Here is a 25,212-nt window from a genome sequence, read left to right on the forward strand (position 1 = left end):
TTGGTTGACAAAGAAATGCATGAAGGTATTCCAAATGAAAGTTGGGACTTCTAGGGATGTAGAAAAAATGTCCACATTGAGCGGAAAGCTGGATTAGATGATGTCTTTCCAGACCTGTGCAAAGCTAAGATCTTCAGATATTTTTCGAGGATGCCAGTCACTTTAATGATCATATTTAAAGCAATAGATTCCATATCATAGTTTTAAGCTTTTTAAAAAAGCTGGGTATAATAGTTATAAAAACACCGAAAAACACACATTTCACCTGAAATTTACTATTTAAATGACATCAAAGACAGAAACAAGTAATGCCAAAACAGAATTCTTATTAGATCATGGTGAGATTCTTCTCAAGCTGCAGAACAGTTTCCTTAAAAGCAGAATCCTCTGCCCAATTGACTTTACTCCCCAAAATGAGGTTCTGTAATACAAAAAAAAAATTTTTTTTAAAGTTTTAAGCATTTTTTAACTTTATTTTTATTGTTGACAGTTACAGATGTCCCTATTTCTCCCCAATTTACCCACCTCCACCCATCCCATGCCCTCCTCGTTCCCTCTGGCCATCACCACACTGCTGTCTATGTCTATGGTTATGTATATACTAGTAGCCCTGCGTAGGAATCTATGTTCCAGTAGCTCCCTGCTGCCCTCCAGTAGCTCTCTGCCTGCTGCCCCGTCCTCTTATATCTCCCCCTCCCCTCCTATAGCTCTCGGCTGCCTGCTTGTAGCCAGTAGCTTGCTGCCGCCCTCCTGTAGCTCTCCACCACCCCACCTTCCTGCTGATCCGTGATCCAGTCGTTAAGCAGTCGGCGGTTATGCTTCACGGCGTAATGACCATTTGCATATTACATCTTTATTATATAGGATAGTCTTTGTACTTTTAAAATTTTAACAAGCTTTCCCCAGCTGGTATGGCTAAGTGGTTGAGCACTGACCCATGAATGACCTATGAACCAGGAAGTCAGGGTTCAATTCCTGATTGTGGCACATGCCTGGATTGCGGGCTCCATCCCCAGTGGAGGTGCGTAGGAGGGAGCCAATCAGTGATTCTCTCTCATCATTGATGTTTCTAACTCTCCTCTCCCTTCCTCTTTCTGAAATCAATAAAAAAATTTTTTAAAAATTTAACAAGCTTTTAAAAAAATCCTCTTTCACTGACCTTATTACATAATTACCGAACTGGGTATGAAAATTTACTCTCTGATCATGAGAAAAACTAGTAATAAATTTTGTGATTTTTTTTTTTTTTTTTTTTTTTTTTTACTTTAGAGGGAGAGGTGGGGAGAGAGAAACACTGATGTGTGAGTGGAACATTGATCAGCTGCCTCCTGCAGGACTCCTACCAGGGATCAAGCCAAAACCTGGGCATGTGTCCTGCCTGGGAATCGAACCAGCAACCTTTTTCATGCATGGGACCATGCCCAACCAACTGAGCCACCCCCAGGGCAAGTAATACATTCTTGTATCCTCATTTCCACTTTCAGCAAGGCTTCAACCTTGCTTCCCATAATGCCAGGAGAATTTACAATGCTAACAATTTTTATGCTTTATCCATTTTTGTGGATAGTTTTACCTATTAAAGATACTTGCAATGGCAGCCTACATTATGGGAAAAAGATAACAGCTGTGGTTCAGAGTTCACTTTGTACTTCTAGGACAGTGGTTCTCAACCTTGGCTGCACATTAGAATCACCTGGGAATCTTTAAAGTCCTGATTTCTGGGCCTCATCCTCCAGAAATTCTGTTTCTTTGTTACTAATGTTGTGGCCTTACCCCATAACAAAGAAACAGAATTTCCGGAGGATGAGGCCCAGAAATCAGGATTTTAAAAAGATTCCCAGGTGATTCTAATGTGCAGCCAAGGTTGAGAACCACTGGTCTAGGACGAACAACAATTTAAGCCTAAGTAATATGTCCTATTTTTAAAAAGAGGTAAAAGAAGAGCTTAGTTCTTAGTCCTTGCAAAGTTTCAAGACCCTGAAAAAGGTGAAGAACATTTTCTTGTGGTAGACAATGGAGGAATGATTAAGGTCATAATTAATGAAAATTCTGGTCATTATTCTTTGAAAACCCATAGCTCAATGATACTGAGTTACTAATTGAAATATTGTTAAAATCAATTTTAAAGAATAAGTGGTATATTATTACATATAAAAATATATAAAACTTTGGCCTATATAAGGCAAATTCTTGCTACAAATGAATAAAAGAGCTTGTGTATATAAATTCAGTCAAATTTACTAAGGCAGACGGAAGTAAGCTTTCAAACATGACAACCCCCGAAGGCTGATCTTCCTTTTGGAACAAGGAGAGCTCACAAGTTGGTCAAATCTATGTTCTATTAAACATTGCAATGAATTCATAAAACCAAGATTAACACCAATTTTGAGAATATAAAAATTAAGAAATGCAGAATAACAGAAGTCGCAAAGCAGTAGGAAGGAATATGTGCCAAAGAAAATGAAAATGATTCTTTACTTATGCAATCTTCTACTTGAGGTTAGCCTAAGGGATTTGATTATTTCTAATAGAAGCATCCACTGCTACTAAAAAGTAGGTGTAAGACCTGGGGAAGAACCCTAGCAGGTTTGGTTCAGTGGGTAGAATGTTAGCCTGTGGACTGAAGGGTCCCGGGTTCAATTCCGGTCAAGGGCATGTACCTTGGTTGCAGGCTCAATCCCTGGCCCTGATCAAGGTGTGCATGGGAGGCAACCAATCGGTGTGTCTCTCTGTCTCTCCCCATCCCTTCCATTCTCTCTAAAAATCAATGGAAAAATAGCCTCTGGTGAGGGTTAACCAAAAAAAAAAAAAAAAAAAAAGACCTGGGGAAGAATTTCTTATGGTGAGACATTAAAACCTCATTTTCTACAAGGACATGCTTTACACATAATATGCACTTGTTTCACATATAATAGTTTAAACTATGCATCTTCATAATTCAAAACTGGTAATTTACGTATTTCAACAGTTCCAGAGACATTTTATAATTCAAAAAGGGGTTTAAAAAAACCCCTCCAGAATAAAGAAATAGGACACTTACGATTTAAAACTTGACATGATAACAAGTACCTACATTTATTAACATGAATGTGTTTAGTTTTCACAACCACTCTTTCTAAACAAGGACACTGATGCTTAGAGGTCAGTCATTTGTTCAAGGTCAGCAACTATTAAGTAGCAGTCAGGATCTTACCTCTAGATTCCCATCACCCATCCATATTTTCCCCCAACCCCCAACCTGCAGTCTAGTGCTCGCCATCATTATATCATTCTGCCTCCACAGAGCTGCTAAAAACCATTCCATTTAAATTGCCATAATGAAAAATCAAAGCCTTAAACATTAAATATACATGGATTCCAGATATATGTAAACAGACTAATTTTCAGTACAGAATTTTTTTGTTTTGTTAATTCTTACTGTAAGGATATTTTTTCCATTGATTTTACTTTATTGTTTAGAGAGAGTTTGGAAAGGAGGGAGGGTGGGGAAGAGAGAGAGAGAGAGAGAGAGAGAGAGAGAGAGAGAGAGAGAGACAAAGATGTGCATGCAACCCAGGTATGAGCCCTTGACCAGGAATCAAGCCTGAGATCCTTCAGTGCACGGGCAGATGTCTATCCATTGAGCAACACCAGCCAGGGCAGTACGGAATTATTTTGTCAAGATCAAAGACTAACTGTAAGTAAGTCTGAAAGTAACAGAATCAATCATTTTTTTTTAAGTTCTTTACCTCCCTTCCTAGTTTATATACACTTTACCTGGAAGACATGTTGAATAACTGTAGTAATTTGTATCTCCTTCTGTAGCTTTTGTTGTAAGGTCTTTATCTTGTCTGAATTTTCCATACTGGCCAAAGCATCTTTCTCTTTGTTCTTTTCAGTCTGTATTTCTAAAAATTTACTTTCTGAAGCTCGTTTTAATTCTGTGAGGTTAAAAATAAAACAATATACTATATATGACAACGCCTACAAACGAGAATCTTTAAAAATTATGGTTATTTCAGTAAAGAAATTTTTTTTAATTAGGAGCATTTTAGGTTGCAGTCTATTTTGATCTGAATATGACTTCCCTGGTATAAAATACCAATATTTTAATTTTATATTTGAAGTGACATTGTGTCAAAGAGGAGCTACTCTGGGTACCAAAACAGGCAGGATATATATATATATATATATATATATATACTCTGGGTACCAAAACAGGCAGGAGATATATATATATATATGCAAATAGTTTTCCTCCTTCATTTTCAAAATGACATATCACCAAGAAAAATTTTCAATGAAAAGTAAGGTTCCCTTCACCAACCATTTTTGTAGTTCCTGATTTGTTCTAAGAATTAAACTATTTGAAAACATAAAAGGGCATGCCGCGGGAACTTGACATTAATGTATCAAAAGTAGCTTGGAATGCAATGGAAAATATTAGGCATCCAAAGGGTAATTAGAACAGATGACCAAGACTATTTCTGACCCTGGCATTACTTATAATCAGGCAAATCTGTATATTTAAAAATAATGAATCATGCCTACACTGTTAAATGAAAAAAAGCATTGTACAACACAGAATAAAGTGATACCCATTTTTAAAAAAAAATAAGCACTTAAGACTGATTATTTCTTGATGGTAAAATAAATTTAACTTTTCCTATGTATACTTTTCTGTTTCCAAATTTTCTACAGAGAATGTGTACTACTTTTGAAATATTTCAGTAATTTCAATGCAAAAAGCCATCTAATGTTAAAAAGTTAAAGAGCCATATGTATTAATTGACCATTTAAAAATGACGTATAATATGTCTAACTGTGGTCGCACATGAAGGAGGCCATACCTTTCCCATGATACTTTTCTGTATCATTTGATCCCCCCCTGAGAATATATTAATTTCATGATTTAATGTTCTAAACAACAAAAATATATCAAGCAAAATACACTTTATGTACTACTTTTAAAATTGCTACATCTAGCCCTAGCTGATTTGGTTCAGTGGATAGAGTGTGGGCCTGTGGACCGAAGGGTCCCAGGTTCCATTCACTGATGTTTCTATCTCTCTCTCTCTCTCCCTCTCTCCCTTTCTCTCTGAAATCAATAAAAATATGTATATTTTAAAAATTGCCACATCTAAAATTTTAGGAAAATTTAAAATTATTAAGAAATGTCTCAGTAGCTGAGAGATGTGGCCTCATCAATCTCCATAGTAAGTAAAAATGTGTTATACAAAAACCAAACAAACCACCAAAACTGTTCTACATACCAAATCTCTTCTTTTTAACATCGAGCAGTTTTTCCTCCAAATCCCAAGATTCCTGTTAATAGAAATAAAAAAATTAAGGGACATTACCTAAGAACAAACCTGTAATACTTACATCACTGAATTTTATCTTAGTTCATGTTTTCTAAAACTCCAGTTATAGATTCCTTCATTTCCACATATCAAGAGAGGAGACAGTAACTTAAATTATAAACACTTAGCAATATTAGTGAAAAATAATAGAGTTATAAAAAGAGAGAGAAAACTTAAGGACAGTGAATTCCAACTATACCAGTCCCTCTGGGCAATTCTATTTTTTTTTTAAAATATATTTTATTGATTTTTTACAGAGAGGAAGGGAGAGAGATAGTCAGAAACATCGATGAGAGAGAAACATCAATCAGCTGCCTCCTGCACATCTCCCACTGGGGATATGCCTGGGCAATTCTATTTAATCATACATAATACAGTTACCAGCAAGAAAGTGTTACTGAAATCATGAGAATGCATTAGCAGCCTAAAGTTACCTGCTGTAATTTCATTATTATTTTATTTAGCTTTAATATGTGTTTCATGTTGTCCATGAGCTCACTGAAAAGGAATAAAAAAATAGATTAACCTTAGTTAAAAATAATAAATCTCATTAATGAAGGAATCAATTAGTACATATTTACTTTCATTAATACATTTCGTAGAAAGTCATCACTTGATGTAAACTAAATTTTTGTTTAAGAGTAGAGATGCAGCCCTAGCTGGTTTGGCTCAGTGGATAGAGCGTTGGCCTACAGACTGAAGGGTCCCAGGTTCGATTCTGGCCAAGGGCACATGCCCGGGTTTCGGGCTTGATTCCCAATGGGGGATTTGCAAGAGGCAGCTGATCAAAGATTCTCTCTCATCATTGATGTTTCTATCTCTCTTCCCCTTTCTTTACTCTCTGAAATCAATAAAAATTAAAAAAAAATTTTTTTAAAAGTAGAGATGCATTTTCCTAGAAAAAAGTTTGGTCACATACAATAAAAAATACCAAATTTAAGCACGTAAGAACATTTCTAAAAATGTAATTTTTAGGGAGAAAAAAATTCCAAAAACTTGCTCATAAGTTGCTTTTTGTAAAAAACACACAACTTTATTTTACTTTTTGTTAATCCTCACCTAAGACTATTTTTTTCCATTGATTTTTATAGAGAGAGTGGAAGGGAATGCTGTACATTTTATGGGTTTGACAAATGTATTGACATGACTCCACCACTACAGTATCATACAGAATAGTTCACTGAATCAGCTGCTTTTTATCCCCATTTCTTCAACAAATATTTCTGAGTGCCTACAACATACCAAGAGCTGTGCCAGGCTCCAGGGATGTAAAATAGAATAAAACACAATATCTGTTTTCAAAGAGGAAAGAACCTGGTGCGGGGAGAAAAATAAATCTACAACCGTAGTACAGTTTCACTACAACCAGTAATGGATATGAACCACTGTAAGAATTGCGCAGAGTGAAGCAAGGGATATGAATCTTTTTTTTTTAAAATATATTTTATTGATTTTTTTTATAGAGAGGAAGGGAGAGGGATAGAGAGTTAGAAACATCGATCAGCTGCCTCCTGCACACTCCCCACTGGGGATGTGCCCGCAACCAAGGTACATGCCCTTGACCAGAATCGAACCCGGGACCCTTGAATCCGCAGGCAGATGCTCCATGCACTGAGCCAAACCGGTCAGGGTGGGATATGAATCTTAAAGGACAAGAATTTAATTCAAGTAGTTTGGAATGGCTAGAGCCAAAGGTGTGAAAACAGTTTTACTTCAAAGTGCCACAACCCCTTGAGAGGCTTGTTAAATGTAGACTGCCAGCTGCTCTCCCCACCAACTCCCACCCACCCCCACACCTTGGTTTTTAGATTCAGAGTCAGTAGGTTTGGGATGGGAACAGCAGTGTGATCACTGTGAAAATACTAATTCTGATATTGTAGGAGTGTAGTGCGGAGGCTGAAAAGGAATGTTTACACAGATGTGGAAGATCTGAACTCATTTTCTACTGGTTATAGCTATGCTTGATTTTAAAATTTATGAAGCTGTCCTGTGCCCCTTTAACTCAAGAATTTTTTTTTTAACACATTGCGGGCCAGTAGTTTTATTGCTAACTTTACCCAGTGGCCAAATAAGTTTCTATTTGAACGAGTACAAAAAATGTTTTACATAAATGTTAAAGGCATGCCTTAAAATACCCATTGCATTTTGAAGTTATTTATTACATGTTCTTACAAGTTAATGTCTTTTTAAAGTATGATACTTTCTAAAACACTGTGTAATATGAAAACACGAGAATCCTTGTGATCCGTCCGCAATACATAGGGTGTAATGTCACAGGAAGGTCATAGCATCCTGCCACCAGTGAGGAGTAAGCACAAGCTGCTGTTGGATGTGTTATACACAGAGGACCCGTTCTTCAGGGGCTCTGCTCTCTTCACACCCAAGGAATGTTTTAAGCTCATTTATGAGGAGCAATAGTTAATGAGCTCAAATTCAGATTTTAGGATTTGTGTAACCCTGGATTTAAATGGAATATGGGGAGAATGTGTATGAGTCTGAACTAAGATAGGAGAAGTGCCCAGATCCATCTTAGTATTTTTCTACTCTCATGGGAGGGGATTTTACATAAAAAATTTTTAGACCTTTGGGAGATAAGATCACAGGAAAGGCTCCTAAGGCAAGATATTTAGAACCAGATTATAGAGGACCTTGACTGCCAGAGTCTTTACGTTATATTCCTTGGCAAATTAATATATACAAGCTCATTTCTGCCAATGAAAAATAAAGAGTATACTTTCTATTTATCATTGGGGTGTTGTTGGATTAAATGAAATAGCATTGTTTCTGATTTTCAGTAAATAGTGCACAAAATTAACTTTCAAACCTTCCTTCAAAATAATCTGGTTAAAACCTAAATTGCTTCTTAGCATTGCATTATGATCAAGATGTCAGCAGGACTATAAAAGTTGTTGTAATGCTGAGTGAGGAAAGTCCACAAAAATTCCATCACTTTTCCTATTCCCCAGATAAAAGTGGTTGGCAGTGATAGTTAATTTTTTAAAAAATCACGAGCCCTGGCTGGTGTGGTTCAGTTGGTTGGAGCATTGACCTATAGACTGAAAGGTCGAGTGTTCGATTCCAGGTCAGGGTGCATATGGGAGGCAACCAGTCAATATTTCTCCCTCTCTCCCCCGCTCCCTTCCTTTCTCTCTAAAATCAATTTTAAATAATCAAGAAACCAAAGTCAATATGCAGATACCCCTTCTTATTCCCATCCTTACCAAATACAGGAAAAAAAATAAGTACCTAGTCTGAATGTTACTCTCCTCCAGGTTTTTTCTAAGTGCCCTTGAAAGTTGCATCCTATGAGAGAGGAAAAGCTTGCATTACAAAACATAGATAACATTTATGGTACACTGAAAAGAAAATTTTAAAATGTGACAAGTTAAAGATTGATTTCTGTTTAAATATAATATAAAACATAAGTAGATTTAAAAACAGTATTGTATGGGAAATACTTGGTAAATAAATCACAGAAATATGAAATAACACTAAGATGGATGGGATTGTTGCATGTGGTTGTGCATTGACAGACTGAGGGACTGAGTAATCCAGCCTGAGCTTTGTTCCCCAAGCCATCCACCTTGGTGCCAGGGGGAAGCAACACAGCATTAAGGCACTACAGAGAGCAACAGGGCCTGAGATGGAGAGTTAGGGAATACAAGGCCACACTGAACTGTGAACTTGACATATGCCTACATACCAACAACTCCATAAATCACCTTCAAATTCAAACAGCTAATAAATAAGTAAAAATAAAAAGGCAATCAGCTCAGCAATATTAGAGCCCTTCCCTCTGTCTGTCACACACAAGAAAATTCAGTTCACTAAAAGGAGATCTAATACCTCTGAAGTCACCTTAGTTAAAAAATATGATCTATATAACAAGCCAGCATATGAGAGGAGGGGAAAAGCTCACTGTTAGAAACAATTAAAAGTGCTTTAACTACTTTTCAATTAAACATATAAAGAAATTCATCTGAGAAGGCCAGAAATATAAGATAGTAATTTTAAAAGTCATTCACTTAATTGAGATTAGTCAGATCACAAAATCTGTAAGAAACTATGTTTATTTTATTAACAATGGTATACCAACACCTAGTGTAAAGCTTAGGACATAACAAGCACTCACATATTTGTTGAATAATTTTAAATACAGATGCAAAACTTATAATTAAAAATATACTTTATTTAAACTTGATGACAATTCTTTTACTCAATGAACAGTTACTGGAATAATCAAATCCATGTAATCCTTTCAACACTGAATGGGATTTAACCTCACATTTCTATTGCCTTGATTGATATTTCCTTATTAACCCTCTATTATGTAACTTCTTCAAATGAAGATACTAATGAATGATGTAACGTCTCTCAAGGATCAAAATTTGTGTGACCATTATCTAATCATCATTTTGCTCATTTAAAGTAAAGTATTTTCTCCACCTCGAGCCATTTTGCATTCAGTTCACAATGCTTATACCCGAAACGTAAAAATTACCTGTCCAATGCAAGCTTTTTCATTTCAAAAGCAATTTTCACCTCTTCGATTTCATTTTCCAGGTCTTCAATTTTACTATCAAAGAAGCATAAACAAACGAATTTCAGCAATATCAGTAAAAGTCATTATTGGAATAAATGTTAAAGTAAACCTTTGAAAAAAGTAAAATGCCTCTATCTAAATAAAAGTATTCTATAGACTCGCCACACCAATACACTTACAGATTTGGTAAACTCCTGAAATACTCTGATAAATATCTTGTTAAGGGGGAATGCCAAAGTGCTAATAGGATCACAGGATGTAATCCTGTGTCAACAAATTCTCAATACATGCATGACAAATTACTTGGGAAAAAAAGGGCGGGGGGGGGGGGGGGTTGGGGAGGCAAAGTTATAAGACAGATATTATTATTAAATCTTAGTAAAAACCACAAATAAAGTTACGTTTCAATTTGCTTTTCTGGAATGATTTCTTCTGGAGTTTTTTCTTCATCTACAAATAAATAATTTTTTGAAGTTAGTAACATTTTAGAACAGTGCTGTCCAGAAATATAATGTAAGCCACAAATACAAACCAAGTATGTAATTTTTATTTTCTAGTTTCCACATTACAAAAGTAAAGAAACAAGTAAAAATAATTTTAATATACCTTACTTAACCGAATAGATGCAAAATAGTATCATTTCAACATGTAGTCATTTTAAAATTACTAATGAAATATTTCACAAGCTTTTCTTCTGTGCTTATTTTACATTTATAGCCCTTCTCAATGAGGACTAAACACATTACAAGTGTTCAACAGTCACAGAGCAGGTGCCTACCATATTGGACAGAACAATGTTAGAATTATAGAAAATAAAAGGGAGTAAAAAATGAACAAGAGCAATATTAAAAAATTAACTGTATGTTTGTACAAATTAAAATTTAAAAATATCATGGACAATTATATTAAAAAACATGAAATACTAAAGAATCAATTTAACAAAATATGTGTATGACCTCTACACTGAACAATACCAAATATTTTAATGGAAAGATATACCATGTACATGTATTGGGAGAATCAATATTGTTAATGTAGCAATTTCCCCCATATTGACCTAAAGATACTAATCAAATCCCAGTTAAAATTCTATCAATTTAGCTCTGGCCAGTGTTGCTCAATTGGTTGAGCACTGTCCCATGCATGGAAAGGTCACCTGTTCCATTCCTGGTCAGGGCACATGCTCAGGTTTCAGGCAACCAATCGATGTTTCTCTCTAGCTCTCAAATCAATAAACACTTATTTTTAAAAAATCCCTATTATCCAGTGCTTTTCAAAGTGTAGGTCTCAATAAAAAGCAACAAAAAACAAAGTATAGGTCTCAAAGCACTTGCTTCATAATTATCTGATCCGCCAGTTCAATCTTCAGGTTGTTGATGGTATAGCAAATTCTACGATTCCTTAAGCCCACTGGGATTTCTCAATTCCCTGATCAACAGAACTTAACTGTCTTGTGCATTGTTATTTAATTGTTTAATATCTATATCCCGAATCCCTAACTAATTCCGATGGGCAGGGCAAGCTGCTTTTTGCCTTCTTACATGGTATAGTATAGCATTATTATGTCACTCCTATTCCCCAAGTAAATAATTTTTTGTAAAGTTTATTTTATTTTCTCTAGAGTACTGCTCATCATCAAACTCACAAAACCTTATCTGAAAATGCAAATACTTACTTGCATCAACCATTGATTTATATTCCAAGAGTTGTTGTTTTGTCTGTGCCCTCAGCCTGAAAACAGATAAAAAAAAAAAAAAAAAAAAAAAAGAGAAAGTCATATATTTATTGAGGTTTTAGTCATTACTGTATGATAAAGCAACTCATTTTTGGGGAGTTAATGCAACAAAATAAATACAAATAAACTCAGCATTAAAGTCTCCTAGTTTGGCCTCATTTTATTTAAAATGGCATATAGAACTTTAGGGCCTCAGAGAAAAACAACAAAATGGAATACTTTAGGGCCTCAGAGAAAAACAATAAAATGGAATACAGTGGAAAACAGCACCTGTGAGGAAAAGTTAAAAATTTGATATTTAAATTTTTTTCACTTTATTAAATTTATTGGGGTGACATTGGTTAATAAAATTATATAGGTTTCAGGTGTACAATTCTAGAATGCATCATCTGTATTCTTTATTTTCATTTTTTTAATTTATATTTTTGGTTAATCCTTATCTGAGGATATGTTTCCATTGATTTTTAGAGAGAGTGGAAGGGAGGGGGAGAGATAGAGAGAGAAACATCAATGTGAAAGAGACACATCAATTGGTTGCCTCCCACACATCCCCAACCAGGGCAGAAATGGAGTCTGCAACCCAGGTATGTGCCCTTGACGGGAATCTAACCCATTGAGCCAAACTGGCTGGGCTTAATTTATTCTTAATGGGCCACAGTGAAGTGAGCGTTAATGAGAACTGCTACACGTTTAAGAACTAGATCAAAATGGGGAAATCACAAACACTAATGAGTTACAACCAGATTGTAACATGCTCGGGAGATCCAGAAAAATAACAGGAATACTAATCTTTGGATAGGTAAGTAATTCAAAGTTTCTTATCTGGATTCTACCTAATTCAAAATCATACATAAAGTAAGTAGAAAAGCTATGGGGAAATGGGAATTAGCTATTAAGTTGTACTTACAAGATGTTTCACACTTCATAGTAGTTTCATAAATCTGAAACTGTTGCTTTGTCTTTGAATCACAAAGAAGCTAAGAAACATTAGACAAATTTCTAAAGCTCCATGCACAGTACCTTGTTTCAAAATTCCAAATGAAAAGAGCAGTTTATTAGATGTTAATCAGGCTAGCGTTTCTAAGACACACTGAAAGGATCGTTCCTTTTTAGCTGAGATGGGAAAGCTCTTATATCTTTAATGTTCTAGCATTTTACATGGCAAGTAGGAAGGAATTTTTAAGTGAGCTTTATTAGCCAAAGCCTTTCAAAGCAGTGGTGAACCTGAAAAAGTTACAGTGCTTATTTTTAAAAAACCACTTGTTATAATTTAGAAGAGTCTGCCACCTTCTTTTGTAAAGGACCAAGGAGCAAATATTTCAGGCTTCCTGAGCCCTATGGTCTCTGTTGTAAGTACTCTACTCAGCCCTTGTAGCAGGAAAGCTATATTTCAATAAATACTTTACTTAAGTTAGGGCAATAAAATTTGAATCCCATTTAATTTTCATGTTATTAAATATTCTTCTTGTAATTTCTCCCTCAACGCTTAAAGACATAAAAACTATTCTTAGCTTGAGGGTTGTCACACAAAAACAGGCTTGAGGGTTGTCACACAAAAACAGGCAGTAAGGTGGACTTGGCTGTGGTCTGCCCACTAGTTTAAAAGATTGATGTCCCTTCTCATCACATCTTCTTAGAAGATTGATGTCCTTTCTCATCACATCTTCCCCTAATGACGGTGTAGTGGAAAGGTATACACATCACCCTGGTGGCCTGGCCTGCGCGGCTCAACTGGCCGTACTTCGCGTAAGGCCGCTGGTTGGGTTGCGGTCGGGGCACAGACCCAGGTTGCAGGTTGGATCCTGGGTACCGGGTAGATGTGCCTGCGGGAGGCAACCAACGGATGTTTCTTTCTCACATCAATGTTTTTTTCTCTCTCTCCCTCTCAATTCCTCTCTAAAAATCAATAAAAACATTTTTTTTAAAAAAACGTTAAATGATCAATGTTACAGTATATTAAAAACGTCACCCTGTTGGCAGAAAATACAAATGAAGCTTGTGCATCGAAAGGCTCATAGCTATAAAGGGGCGGGACAACCCACGTCCAGTAGCTCAGGGCTGGGGTGCACCCCACAACCCTCTGAAAACCGGGGCACCCAGGGTGAGGGGATGAGAAAGGGAGGGAATGACAGCTTCGAGGGCTCGAGGTCCCGACTTCTCACTTAACCCCTTTGGCAACCGCGATCGGAGGTGTCATCTCTTTCCGCTCCTTTTCCAAGACGAAGAACAGGGTTTACGGGACTTAATCTAACGACGCTGTCACGCAGCCCACCAGGGACCAAGCCTGAATTTGAAATATTCTGGCCATTTAGCGCGGAAGGCGGAGCTCTCGGTGCGCCGGCACCGGTCCGGCCAGCGGGCCAGAGGGAACAACCTGAGCAGCAGCGGTATGGGGTCCTCCGCGGGGCCCGCGGGCTCGGCGGCGCCCGGCTCCTCGGGCTGCGGCTCCATCCCGGCTCGCGCGAACACCTTCCCCGCCGACGCCGTCGGAAGGGGCCCCGTTTCCCGCCACCAAACTGACGCCCGGAAGGGGACGCAGCGCCGGCGCGTCTCGTCCCGCCTCTTCCGCCCGAAGGCCCGCCGCTTCCGGCTCGTCCTTTGGCGGCCACAGTTGCCGCTGTCCCTTTCATCTTGGCTCTACCAGTAGTTTGAAATCGACACCAACCACTAGTACAAAAAGTTCCGGAACTTTACTTGTCCGCTCTCCCGAGTGCCGGGCCAGAGGCGGGGCTGTAGCATTTGGGACCCCGGCGCGTCGGGAATCGCGGCCCGGAGGGTAAGACCCCGACAGAAACGCTCATTCAGCCTTGGCGCTGGGACGTGGGGTCCCTTTCTACCCCTGGCCCTGGAAAGCGGGTGTGCCTGGTCGCTGGGAAAGAGAAACATTAGGGGGTTACGAAGACTTTGATCTGAACTGATAAGGTCCAGGCCCCTCGTCTGGCCGAGAAACGGATGGCCCGAGTTCAGAGCCACCCACGGCTCCCTGCGAGGCAGTGCAGGACTTGAACCCCAGACTTCCGGCCTGAAACTCCGCTGTCAGCACAATTCACACTCCTAACAGAGTTGGGTGGCCCCCAAGTGTCAGCTTGTTGACTTGGCGGGTTACAATTGAGCTTTCTTAGTTAGACAGAGAGCGGGAAATGGAGGGAATGCAGGACGTATAAATGCCTGATGGAGCTGGTTTTTCATTATGGACGGCGGTGTAAGAGACACTACCCTTGCAGCACAAGACCAACAGCTCGAGGGAGGAGCATTCCCTTCTGTCGCTACTTTCCCGAGTTATACTTGATCACATAGCTCCCCTTCCTTCCTCTCCATTATCAAATACAAGTCCTGGTAAAAGATTCAAAAGGCACTGCAGGATATAAATGTTAGTTCCCCACTCCTACCCCCAAACTCCTAGCATTTTGTTTCCCTTTTTTACACAAAAGGATCCTATTGTGCGTTTTTTCCACTTTACCGGGGGGTGTCTTCCAAAATCAATCTCATCCTTTTAAGCAGTTGCCTATCAGGTGTCCACTGGCCAAATTAGGGACAAAGACAATACAGTTCTCCAATCTGAGCATTCATCAGAATCATTGTGAGGTGTCTAAATTACTGAGTTGCATTTCTAACAAGTTCCAGGTGATACTGATATTGCTGGTTGGGACCAACACTTTGAGAACCACTGCAATAATGGATCTTAACAGTAACTTAAAAAAAATCCAGAATAAAAAGTGAAGGTGTGGGCGGGCAGCTATTCTTTTATTTCAGAGAGGAAGGGAGAGAGATAGTAACATCAATGATTTTGATGGGCTGCCTCCTGCACATCCCCGCCCCCACTGGGAACGGAGCCTGCAACCCTGGGCATATGCCCTTGATCCGAATCGAACCCAGGACCCTTCAGTCCGCAGGCCAACACTCCATCCACCGAGCCAAACTGGCTAGGGTGGGAGCTATTCTTTCCAGGGTGGTCCGTGAGGTCCAAAAGGTTGGTGACCACTGCTTTAGAGAATATCCAACATATATAAAAGGGATAATAGAATTATTTAACTATCATCATGCCACTCCCAGTGAGATAAATGATTCAAAGCAAGTATAATTTATGGATACTAAAACTAAAAAGAACACCTTTACAGCAGAACTATACCTGGTAGTTAGCACCTTAACCAGCTGATCAAACCTGGTACCACCAGTAGTTTAGCAATCTGATATGTGATTCCAAAATGATGCATTTGTTGTGCAGATCACCTATATTCTTGTCAAAATGCATAACCTGAAATTAACTATAAATAGATAAATAGCCCTGACCAGTTTGGCTCAGTGGATAGAGCGTCGGCCTGCGGACCAAGGGGTCCCAGGTTCGATTCCAGTCAAGGGCATGTACTTTGGTTGCGGGCACATCCCTAGTAGGGGGTGTGTAGGAGGCAGCTGATCGAGGTTTCTGTCTCATCAATGTTTCTGACTATCCCTCTCCCTTCCTCTCTGTAAAAAAAATCAATAAAATATATATTTAAAAAGAAAGTTTTTGCATTTGAGGCCTAGAAAACACTAAAAACAAGAAAACTGATGTCAGCTGGATAAGAAAAATACAACTAGAAATAAAAATAAAGTGAAAATTAGATTCTGTTCATAGTAGTGACAGAAAACACTCTTCTAAACTCAATAAACGCGCCAGAAGCCGAGCTCACTACTGGCTAGCAGAGGTGGTGGTGGCACCACTCAGCCAGAAGCCGAGCTCACTACTGGCTAGCAGAGGTGGTGGTGGGAGCCTCTCCTGCCCTGCTAAGGGCCCCTGGGGGATATCAGACTGCTATTTTAGGCTCCCTGTGGGGAGCAGGCCTAAGCCAGTAGGCTGACATCCCCCTGAGGGGTCTTGGACTGCGAGAAGGCGCAGGCCGGGCTGAGGGACCCCCCCACACCCCAGTGCAGGAATGTTGTGCACCCTGCCTCCAGTTATATAATTAAATTCTAACACTTTAGTAACAACATATTTAAGTGCATGTGTTTGAAAATTGCCCCCACATATTTGAAAAATAGTGGTAGTCTAGACAATATAGTTTTACATTGTTTATTGCAGGAAAAAACAAGATCAGGAAGCAATAGATGGACATTGATGTTTCAGTTCAGTTGGACAGGATTTTAATCATATGGTAATGGCATGAATAGGAACCCATCTAAAGAATTCTACCTCAGACCACAGTGATTAAAGATCTAAATGGGAAATTTTTAAAATTTTAGATATTTATGGCTTGGGGATGGAGTTGACCTTAACATTGAAAATCCAAAAGCAACAAGAGAAAAAAACATATATTTAATAATGTAACTTTTAAGTGTGTGCATGGCCAATGACAAAGTTAAAGGGCAAATGACAAACTGGGAAAGCCTTACAAATTTTAAGTTAGTAGACAACAAAAATTTATTCAAGTAGCCATTTAGCAGTATAAATTAAAACAGCAAGCAAGGTAGAATATTTTTTTTGCCAACTTCACAGAAATTGATGAGAATTACCTTTAGTTCTGGCAAGATTGCAAAGAAAACAAACACTTTTGCACACATTGCTGATGACACTGAGAAAGTCCCCTGGCAGAACCCACTAGAAATGAGATTACACATACACTTTGGAGAACCCAGTGTACATTTAAAAAAACATGGTATTTAATGACATTTAAACAGTATTACTTATAGAGACAAAGAAAAAAAAAACAATCTGAATGTCATCAGCAGAATGATTGAATACATTATAGTATACTATGGAATATAATACGCAAATACAGGGTAAGGCCTATACATGTTGAACATTGCTGAGTATGTACAACAGTCCTATTTTTTAAAACATCAACAATTTACATGCATGATTGTTTATAGAAATCATGAAAGGATACATCCCAACTGTTGACATCCTTCAGGTGGATGAACTGAGATGTAGGAAAGTTGGGGGAGGGGTAAAATAAAAATTTAAAGATACTTTTGTATGTTTGAGGAGCCCCATTTATTTTCTCAACCAATAAAACCAACAAGCAAAAAGTCAAGCAGGTTAGGTTTAGAATAAGATTAAAGTTATTTTTTTCCAGTTAAAGAGTTGACACTAAATTTGGTAATCTAAGAAATAGTGGTAAAAGTAGATTAGAATTATTGGAAGCAACCACCAGAAGAACAGAAAACAGGGGGACTAGGAATGAGGTGGCAGACTTTTAAGTAGAACCAGGCAGGCAGCAGATGCTCCATGATCACTGGGCTAACATGCAGTATGCTCTATGGAAGTAAATTTTGAATGCCTTCAAGTAAAAACCAGATACATAAAACAAAAACCATGTAAGCAACAGTTATATATATACTAGTTGGGTCCCCAAGTTAACTGAAAGCATTTTTTATATTCCCCACCAATCTTTACCAAACCTTTTAAGGTACCCTAGAGTAGAAAGTAGCCACATTCAAATGAATTAAGGTTTAAGAAGTAAAAAGGACCACAGCTTTATTAAAAGCAAGTAAATGTAACATATAATATATACAGATAGCACATGGTGCCAATTGTATTTGCAGGTATTACAGTACTCCAACTCAAGTTCACAAGTTACACCTTTGCCACAGCCTTGGCTAAATCTTTAACTAGTGCAGAATTTAGCTGTGCTAGAGTGCTGATCTTAGCATGCTTAGACGTGGCATACTTGTTCTTGATAGTCTGGAAGAGAAAAGCATAGTAATTAATGAAGAAAAAGAGGAAAACATATCATTTGTGGGCCACACTAAATCAACTTAAAAATTAGCCTGCTCTATTTAGGCAAACATTTAATTAACTTACTCCTAATGCCTTGGCAGGGCCAGACCAAATGATTTTGTGGGCCTTATAGGGCTCAATGGCTGGACATTCCCCATCACTGACATAAAACATCAAGTCCTTAAAAATAAGTTATGCATTTTCAGGCATGAAGTCTTTTCATGCGTGTACTGTGACAGGGAATCAAACCCTGACCTCTTGGTTCATGGGTCAGTGCTCAACCACTCAGCCACACTGGACAGGCCACGAATTCTTATTTTCACTTTCCCCACAATATCCTAAAGTGTCACTGACTGACTTACCATGTGCTTTGTAAGCCCACAATTCACCATGACTATGTTCTTAGCGAGGTGTTGCATAACAAGGAGAAGTGATTCTTCAGTGTATGACAGGTAATGCTGTAGAACTGGTGTCTATGATAATAAGAGTTAATGTTAATAATGCTCATCAACAATGGTTTTCATAAAATTTCTAGATGTTATTCAAGAGTATGGTAGGAAGACTGATACTGTATGACTGCTTATCACTGAAATTTAAGACAAGCTTAAGACCCCTTCTTCCCTAGGCACTCTTCTTTCATGCTTCTCTAAGATCCTGTCCTTAAACCTATCATACACTAACATGCTCAAACTGATACACTTTTTTAATTGTTTACTTATCTACCCCATCCTCGACTTCAAACTCCTTGAGGCCCACTTTCTCATTCACAATTCTATTCCTAGGCTGAGGGTAGCACATGGCACATAGAAATACTTGTTGAATCAACCAATATGAATAAACTTCTAGTATGTCATTTTTCCTGCTTGTTATTTCTCCATCTATAAGGAGTAGCAGCTGTTCTGCCTTTCTCAAGGGGATATAGAAAGATGAAATTAGGTAATTAAATGAAAGCGTTCTATGAACACTTCACAAACAGGATATAATTTTTAACACTCCGGTGTGGGGTGAATTTCCCGCCAAAATATAAGATGGCTCTGTCTTTTGGTTTTGTTCCATCCACCAAAAGGGTGGATTACAAATATTTGGTAATACGCAGTTACAATCGGCCCGAGTTTACACGTTTCCCGCACTCCACCGCAAATCTATATGAACCGAGTTAAAGACGGCTCCCGCGGAGTACGCGCAATTCACGCGTTCTATGAACACTTCACAAACAGGATATAATTTTTAATCATTCCCTCCGTAGATGCCACATTTAGGAACCATCTGAATTGTCCTTTAATGAAAACAGTTCTGCATTCAGGCAAATACTATTTACAATGTAAAAGCTTAGGGCAACCTAGGTCTGTGGGACAGAGCTTACCCATTCACCATTATCGAGAATTTTCAGTGCTAAGCAAAAAGCTCCTGCTGCAATCTGAGAAGGAGGAAAATGCACCATATCATAGTCTAACATAGTTAGTTCCATCAGGTACTTGGCCAAGGTATGTTGCTCCACATCAACCTGGAACAAAATCCACACAGATCACTGAGTTTCTGCCAGAAAAATTTGCCTTGGCAATAACCAGTATGTACATAACCATAACTACAAATATTTGCCTATAAACTCAAGTGCGATTACTCATGGAAGGCCTTAATAATAATAACATGTTAAGCACCCTGTCAGTCACCGGTGACTGATACTATACTTTCTGTCCAGAAGACAATATAGGCTGGGAGCCTAACATGTTAATATACAGCCTGACTGGAAATAAAGAATATGTTTATCCCTTCCCCATGTAGTTAGGTATAAGTTAGTTGAATTAGAGCTGCTTGGTCGGCAATATTCTTTAATATACCACACCAAAGGTTTCTCAAGAGATCTATACCTCTCCGATCTTAGATGCTCTCCGAAGGAAGTGCAGGGGTAGAGGGCGACCCAGGCAAAAATTTAAAGCTCTCAGAATCTTCATTTCCATCTGTCTGATTTGGAGCTTAGTGTAAGTGTTGTCAGTCACAAAGGCAAAGTCACCGATTTCTGGAGGGTACATTTCTTCATATTTGCTCGCAATAAACATGGCAGTGACACCAACCAGTTGCAGCATCTTCTTGGGCACAGAATTATTCTGCAATGGGAATTTCAACTGGATGAATAAGTAATATGTATTTGAAAAGAAGACAGAGGTATAAAAAGGTGGGGAAGACAGACACCTGGAGGTGAGAACTCTCAATTATTGAATTATGCTCACCTGCATGAATCGGTCAATAATGGAAACAGTCATGTACATGGTCTCCTGCAGTAACCTGAATTTCATCTGAACCTGCACCAGCCAATCAATTAGGATGGCTCTCATATTTCCAGTGACTTCACGACCTAGTAGGTATTTTGGTCTGACTGCCTGCTCTTCCTGCAAAAGAAATGCTGATCATTATTAGAAGCAAGACTCCATGTGACATTTCTGACCAGAAATATTAGTCACCATATAATAGCTCTGGAGCATTTAGAATCTCTAGCAGTCCTTAGCTCAATTATTCATATGGCCACTACAAACAGCTCTATCACTGAAGAGAAAAAGCACACAAACATTAAGTAGAACAGTGTGACAATTTGTATTGGCAGATCTGAGTTCAATTCACCATTGTCCCACACCCTGTACCCACTTGTTCCCAAATAAAGGTACTTTACTATCATCTCCAATCTTTTCACCTAAGACTCTAAAACCCAGAACCTGAGCTTTATCAAGTAGAGAAAAATAGCAGCAACTCTCAGATCATCTGGAACCCTGCTGCTACCATTCTCCTGCCCCAGGGTTTAAACCCCCAAAACACCCATCGATAAGGTGAAGAATGAATCATCAAGGTACGGCGCATACATTTGCTAAATCCACTCCTCCAAAGTTAGAACATGAACTTTAAGAAGGGAGAAGAAACCCAAAGCAGAAAGCTAGTCCTAGCAAGGAAGTCATCTTGCAGGACAATCATGTAGGAAATGAAAATGCCTCAAAGAAACAGGCAAGAGATTGAAGATGTTAATGATGCTAAGGGAAGAGCATGCATTACCAAAAACTGGAAAAATCTGGTAATGCATAGCCTATGTTAGCATACAGAATGTTTCCCCTTTTTGGGGTGGGGGAAGAGATAAAGGCGATGCCACTAATATCCATCAACCTCCTGTTATCCTCCTTAAACCCAGAGTTTGGGACTTGCCAGTTTCTAACTGTGATAGATATAAATATATCATCCAATCTGTGGAATTTGTTAGAAAGAGCCATGGTAGTATCTACTTTTACTTCAAACTATCCCTGTTCAAAATGGCAAATACAGACTTCCTAAGTTTGTTTAGTGACTTTTTTTTATTCAAGGAAGAATTCGAAAGTGGAATTTATTGTTAAATGTTTTTCTCACATCCAACTTAAATTATTATAAACTATTAATGGAAAATACCTAATAAATTTAGATGCAGTTTAGAAAAAAAACACAAAGATTCAAAGATTCTAATCATAATACTGACCTCAACTTGTCTCAGATAAGTATAGATATCTTTCACATATTCACTACAAAGGTTTGGATCAGCTCCATCCTCTGCATCCACATCATTCACTGCAAGCATTACATCAGAGAAAGCCTGGCACAGATATTCTTCTGCAGGGGCACAGCCAGATGTTTCCATTGGGCTTGGAGAGGGAGTATCAACCTTGAACAGAGAAAGACTTTTAAAATTAATAGCGAAGAGGAGCTTAAAATCTGGGAATAAAGAACAGATTATTGGTACCAACTCAAGAGATCATTTGCTGAATAGTCATGTAATCATTTCCTTAAAGGAAAAATACCATCTTTTTACATTTATTCAATGTCTTGTTAGAAGTGATTAATATGAAAAGTGAGCCAAATTGAAATCAGCAGAACCTAAATGCTAACAGGTAAAACAGAAAGCAAATTCATTCTGGACCTTCCTCCAAAGGAAATTGATAAGTAAAAAATCTCTTTATCAATGTCTGTGAAGTTAATCCAAATGAATGACAAGTCAGTCTTTTCCTGTTTGTCTCAAAATATAGATTGCTTGTCATTGGAACAGGAGTTCTGTCCTGACTACTAATTATTAATTGACTTTATTAATGATTTTCTTCAAATCCGTTACCTCACTGTTCATTTATTGAGCACTTTCTTCAAGCCAAGCTCTGTGGTAGCCACTGACTTTATGATGTCCTAGTGGGGCTTTAAATTTAGAAGAGAGAAGTAAATGAAGCAAGGAGAGTGATTCTAGGAACAGTAATTGGGGTGGGGGAAGTTAGTTAAAGCTTCAGGAGTTAATATTTGAGATGTTTTGAAGGCTGAAAAGATTACTAGCTAAATGAAAGGGAGCGGGAAAGGCAAGAATCAGTATGGGACTCAAGGAAACCCCAGGTAGTTTGGTACTGCCAATTAAAGATTGTGCATGCTTCAGGTTTCATGAGCTAGGTCCAGAAGGTCAATACTAAGTCTTTTACCCTTAGATATAAGAAGTCAGGCTGAATGACATTTACAGATTTCCCAACTGGTTTTACTAATTTTTTAAAAATAAGAGCTTCAGAATGCAGTTCATTGTAATTTCAGCAAAGCAGCCTCTTCCAGATGACCTGTTTTCCCCTCACAGTAAATACATTTATTTAATTCTTGGTTTTTGAAGCTAACTCATCTTTTTACCTACTTTTGGAGAGCTACATTTTCTGCTTTACACTATTATATATTACAGGCTTATTAATATTTAACTAGTGAGTGAAAAAAAAGATTCAAGAGAACAATTTGTGTTTCAGTCAACAAATTTTGGTCAGAAATGACTTGTATCAAAGACAGCTCAATCTGGTCCAGGCAGTTACTACTCAATACCATCAACAAACCGATTAAAAGCATAGGTGTGCCCTAGCAGGTTTGGCTCAATGGATAGAGCACCGGCCTGCAGACTGAAGGGTTAAGGGTTCGATTCTGGCCAAGGGCACATGCCCAGGCTGATCCCCAGTGTGGGGCGTGCAGGAGGCAGCCAGTCAATGATTCTCTCTCATCATTGCTTTTTCTATCTCTCTCTCTCCCTCTCTGAAATCAATTAAAAAAAAAACAACAAAAATATATAAAAAGCATAGGTTATGCCCTGGCCGGTGATGCTCATTAGTTAGAACTTGGGAAGGGTTGCAGTTGGATTCAAGGGCAGGTATCTGGTTGTAGGTTTGATCCTGGCATGGTCAGGTGCATCTCTTTCACATCAATGTTACTTTCTCTCTCTTTCCCCCCTTCTCCCCCACTCTCTCCTTCCTTTCTACTCTCTAAAAATCAATGGAAAAAAATATTCTATAGTGAGGATTAACAACAACAAAAAAGCACAAGTTGTGAAGCCAGACAAGCCTGGGTTTGAATCCAGTTATGTGCCACTGATTAGACATGACTCTAGAACATGCTTATCTACAAAGTAGAATACTAGCTAATAGAATATAAGATTATGTGAATTAATGCATTTAATGTTTAGCAGAGTACTCTATAAATGTTACTATTACTATTTATTCAATTGCTATTCCATGCATTAGAATATCAAGTGAGATTTGAAAGAAACAATCAACAGACTCTAAAATAATAAAATAAGTTTACCAGAATAGGCTCAGGCGAAAGTTTTTCTTCTTTAACAGGCTCAGGCTCCGGCTCCCGCGCTGGTTCCGGCACAGGCGCAGGCGCAGGCACAGATGCAGGCTCCAGTGCCTTTTCCATAGGTTTCGGTAGTTTTTTAGCAATAACTTTTCCAGCAGCTAATGTTTTTGCCTCCTGTAGATGAATGGGAGAGAGTGAAATGTTTTTCTACCCAGGGTCACAGCTGGAAAGTGGACTTTTACAGACACTTACAGACACCGGGAAGATAGGTACCTTTTTCAGAGGCAGCTTGGCCTGGGGCTGTTCACTGACATTGTTAGCGATGTCTCCAAGGGCTGTTCTCGGCCTCAGCCCGGCCTTGGAGGTTGCAGTAGTGGCCACGGGCACGCGCTTTGCGCCTGCTATACTGATCTTCGCCTTATTTTCGGCATTAATTTTCGTGTTCTGAAAGAAGCAAGACAATTTGAGAGCTGGCACGGATAGGTTAGAGTAAGTCGGGGGTTAGGATGAGCCCAAAGAGAGGCTCTTAGGACGGAAGTCGGCTGAGAGCCAGAGGAAACCCGGGTTGCAGGGTCTGGCTAAGACTGTGACAAGCCCGTTTCCTCCCAGAATCCCTTCCCTCTCGAACAGAGGGATTGCCGATGAGTCCCGGCTGGCCCTAAGATACCACGGGTCTGCATTTGAAAGGAAAGAAAAAAGGTCTCCAATTGCCGGCACCTTCTCTCTCTCCGGGAAGGGAGTCAACACAGTTGGTGGGAGCCCACACAGGGAGCCTCATCACCTTTTATTTTGTTTTTTAAATATGTTTTTTATTGTTGGTAGTATTTCCCCCCTCCATCACCTTTTAGGAAAGGTTTCCCGTCGACCCTCCAACAGCCGCCCCCTCCCCCAGTGTTTATCCAAGGCCCATCCAGATCTTTGTCACCTTCCTCTCTCCGTCGGTCGGATCTCCAAGCTCCCCCACCAGGGGCCCACCGACACCCCTATCCTCCTCCCCAAATCCCTGCGTGGTCCGCTCCCGCCCGGGGGGCTCCGGCAGACGAGATAGGAAGGGAGCACGCAGCGAGAAAGGCCGCGCCCTCCCTCTCGCCGTCCGCAGCAGCTCACTCACCCTGGTGACCCGGAGCGCCATGGCTTCCTCTTCACCAGGCCGCAGCTCAGCGGGAGAAGCAGAAGACGGGAGAGCCCCCAGGAGCGGGGGACCGGGACCCAACGCAGACCAACAGCCGTTCCGCCGCAGCACGCCGGCGACGCAGGCCCCAGCCGCGGATTTAAACTCCGCACCGCTCTCTCCTCATTGGCC

The 25,212-nt window shown here is 39.1% G+C and overlaps 2 protein-coding genes and 1 non-coding gene across 4 annotated transcripts; all 3 read right to left on the reverse strand.

The window, feature by feature from the left end:
* Positions 1 to 140: 140 nt before the first annotated feature.
* CENPH (centromere protein H) lies at positions 141 to 17,158 on the reverse strand. The gene is made up of 10 exons (XM_006081378.3): positions 17,111 to 17,158; positions 13,995 to 14,257; positions 11,561 to 11,616; positions 10,287 to 10,335; positions 9,844 to 9,918; positions 8,589 to 8,645; positions 5,777 to 5,840; positions 5,253 to 5,304; positions 3,757 to 3,920; positions 141 to 421 (listed from the first exon to the last, which is right to left on the reverse strand). The coding sequence occupies exons 1-10, from the start codon at positions 17,156 to 17,158 to the stop codon at positions 329 to 331; spliced, it is 921 nt and encodes a 306-aa protein (XP_006081440.2). The 3' UTR covers positions 141 to 328.
* On the reverse strand, positions 7,597 to 7,725 carry LOC111825609. The gene has a single exon (XR_002828802.1). It is a non-coding gene; the product is annotated as a small nucleolar RNA SNORA11 (small nucleolar RNA).
* CCNB1 (cyclin B1) lies at positions 16,657 to 25,172 on the reverse strand. Of its 2 annotated transcripts, XM_006081380.3 has the most exons (9): positions 25,021 to 25,172; positions 24,183 to 24,353; positions 23,913 to 24,083; positions 21,808 to 21,990; positions 20,546 to 20,704; positions 20,186 to 20,422; positions 19,681 to 19,821; positions 18,680 to 18,790; positions 16,657 to 18,281 (listed from the first exon to the last, which is right to left on the reverse strand). In XM_006081380.3, the coding sequence occupies exons 1-9, from the start codon at positions 25,039 to 25,041 to the stop codon at positions 18,174 to 18,176; spliced, it is 1,302 nt and encodes a 433-aa protein (XP_006081442.1). In that variant the 5' UTR covers positions 25,042 to 25,172; the 3' UTR covers positions 16,657 to 18,173. The 2 variants fall into 2 exon arrangements, with proteins under 2 accessions (XP_006081442.1, XP_023606957.1); XM_023751189.1 differs by lacking the exon at positions 25,021 to 25,172 and having other exon boundaries at positions 23,913 to 24,085; positions 24,186 to 24,341.
* Between the last annotated feature and the right edge of the window lie 40 nt (positions 25,173 to 25,212).

Source organism: Myotis lucifugus, unplaced genomic scaffold, assembly GCF_000147115.1.
Source record: "Myotis lucifugus unplaced genomic scaffold, Myoluc2.0 scaffold_0, whole genome shotgun sequence".
Classification (NCBI taxonomy): domain Eukaryota; kingdom Metazoa; phylum Chordata; class Mammalia; order Chiroptera; family Vespertilionidae; genus Myotis; species Myotis lucifugus.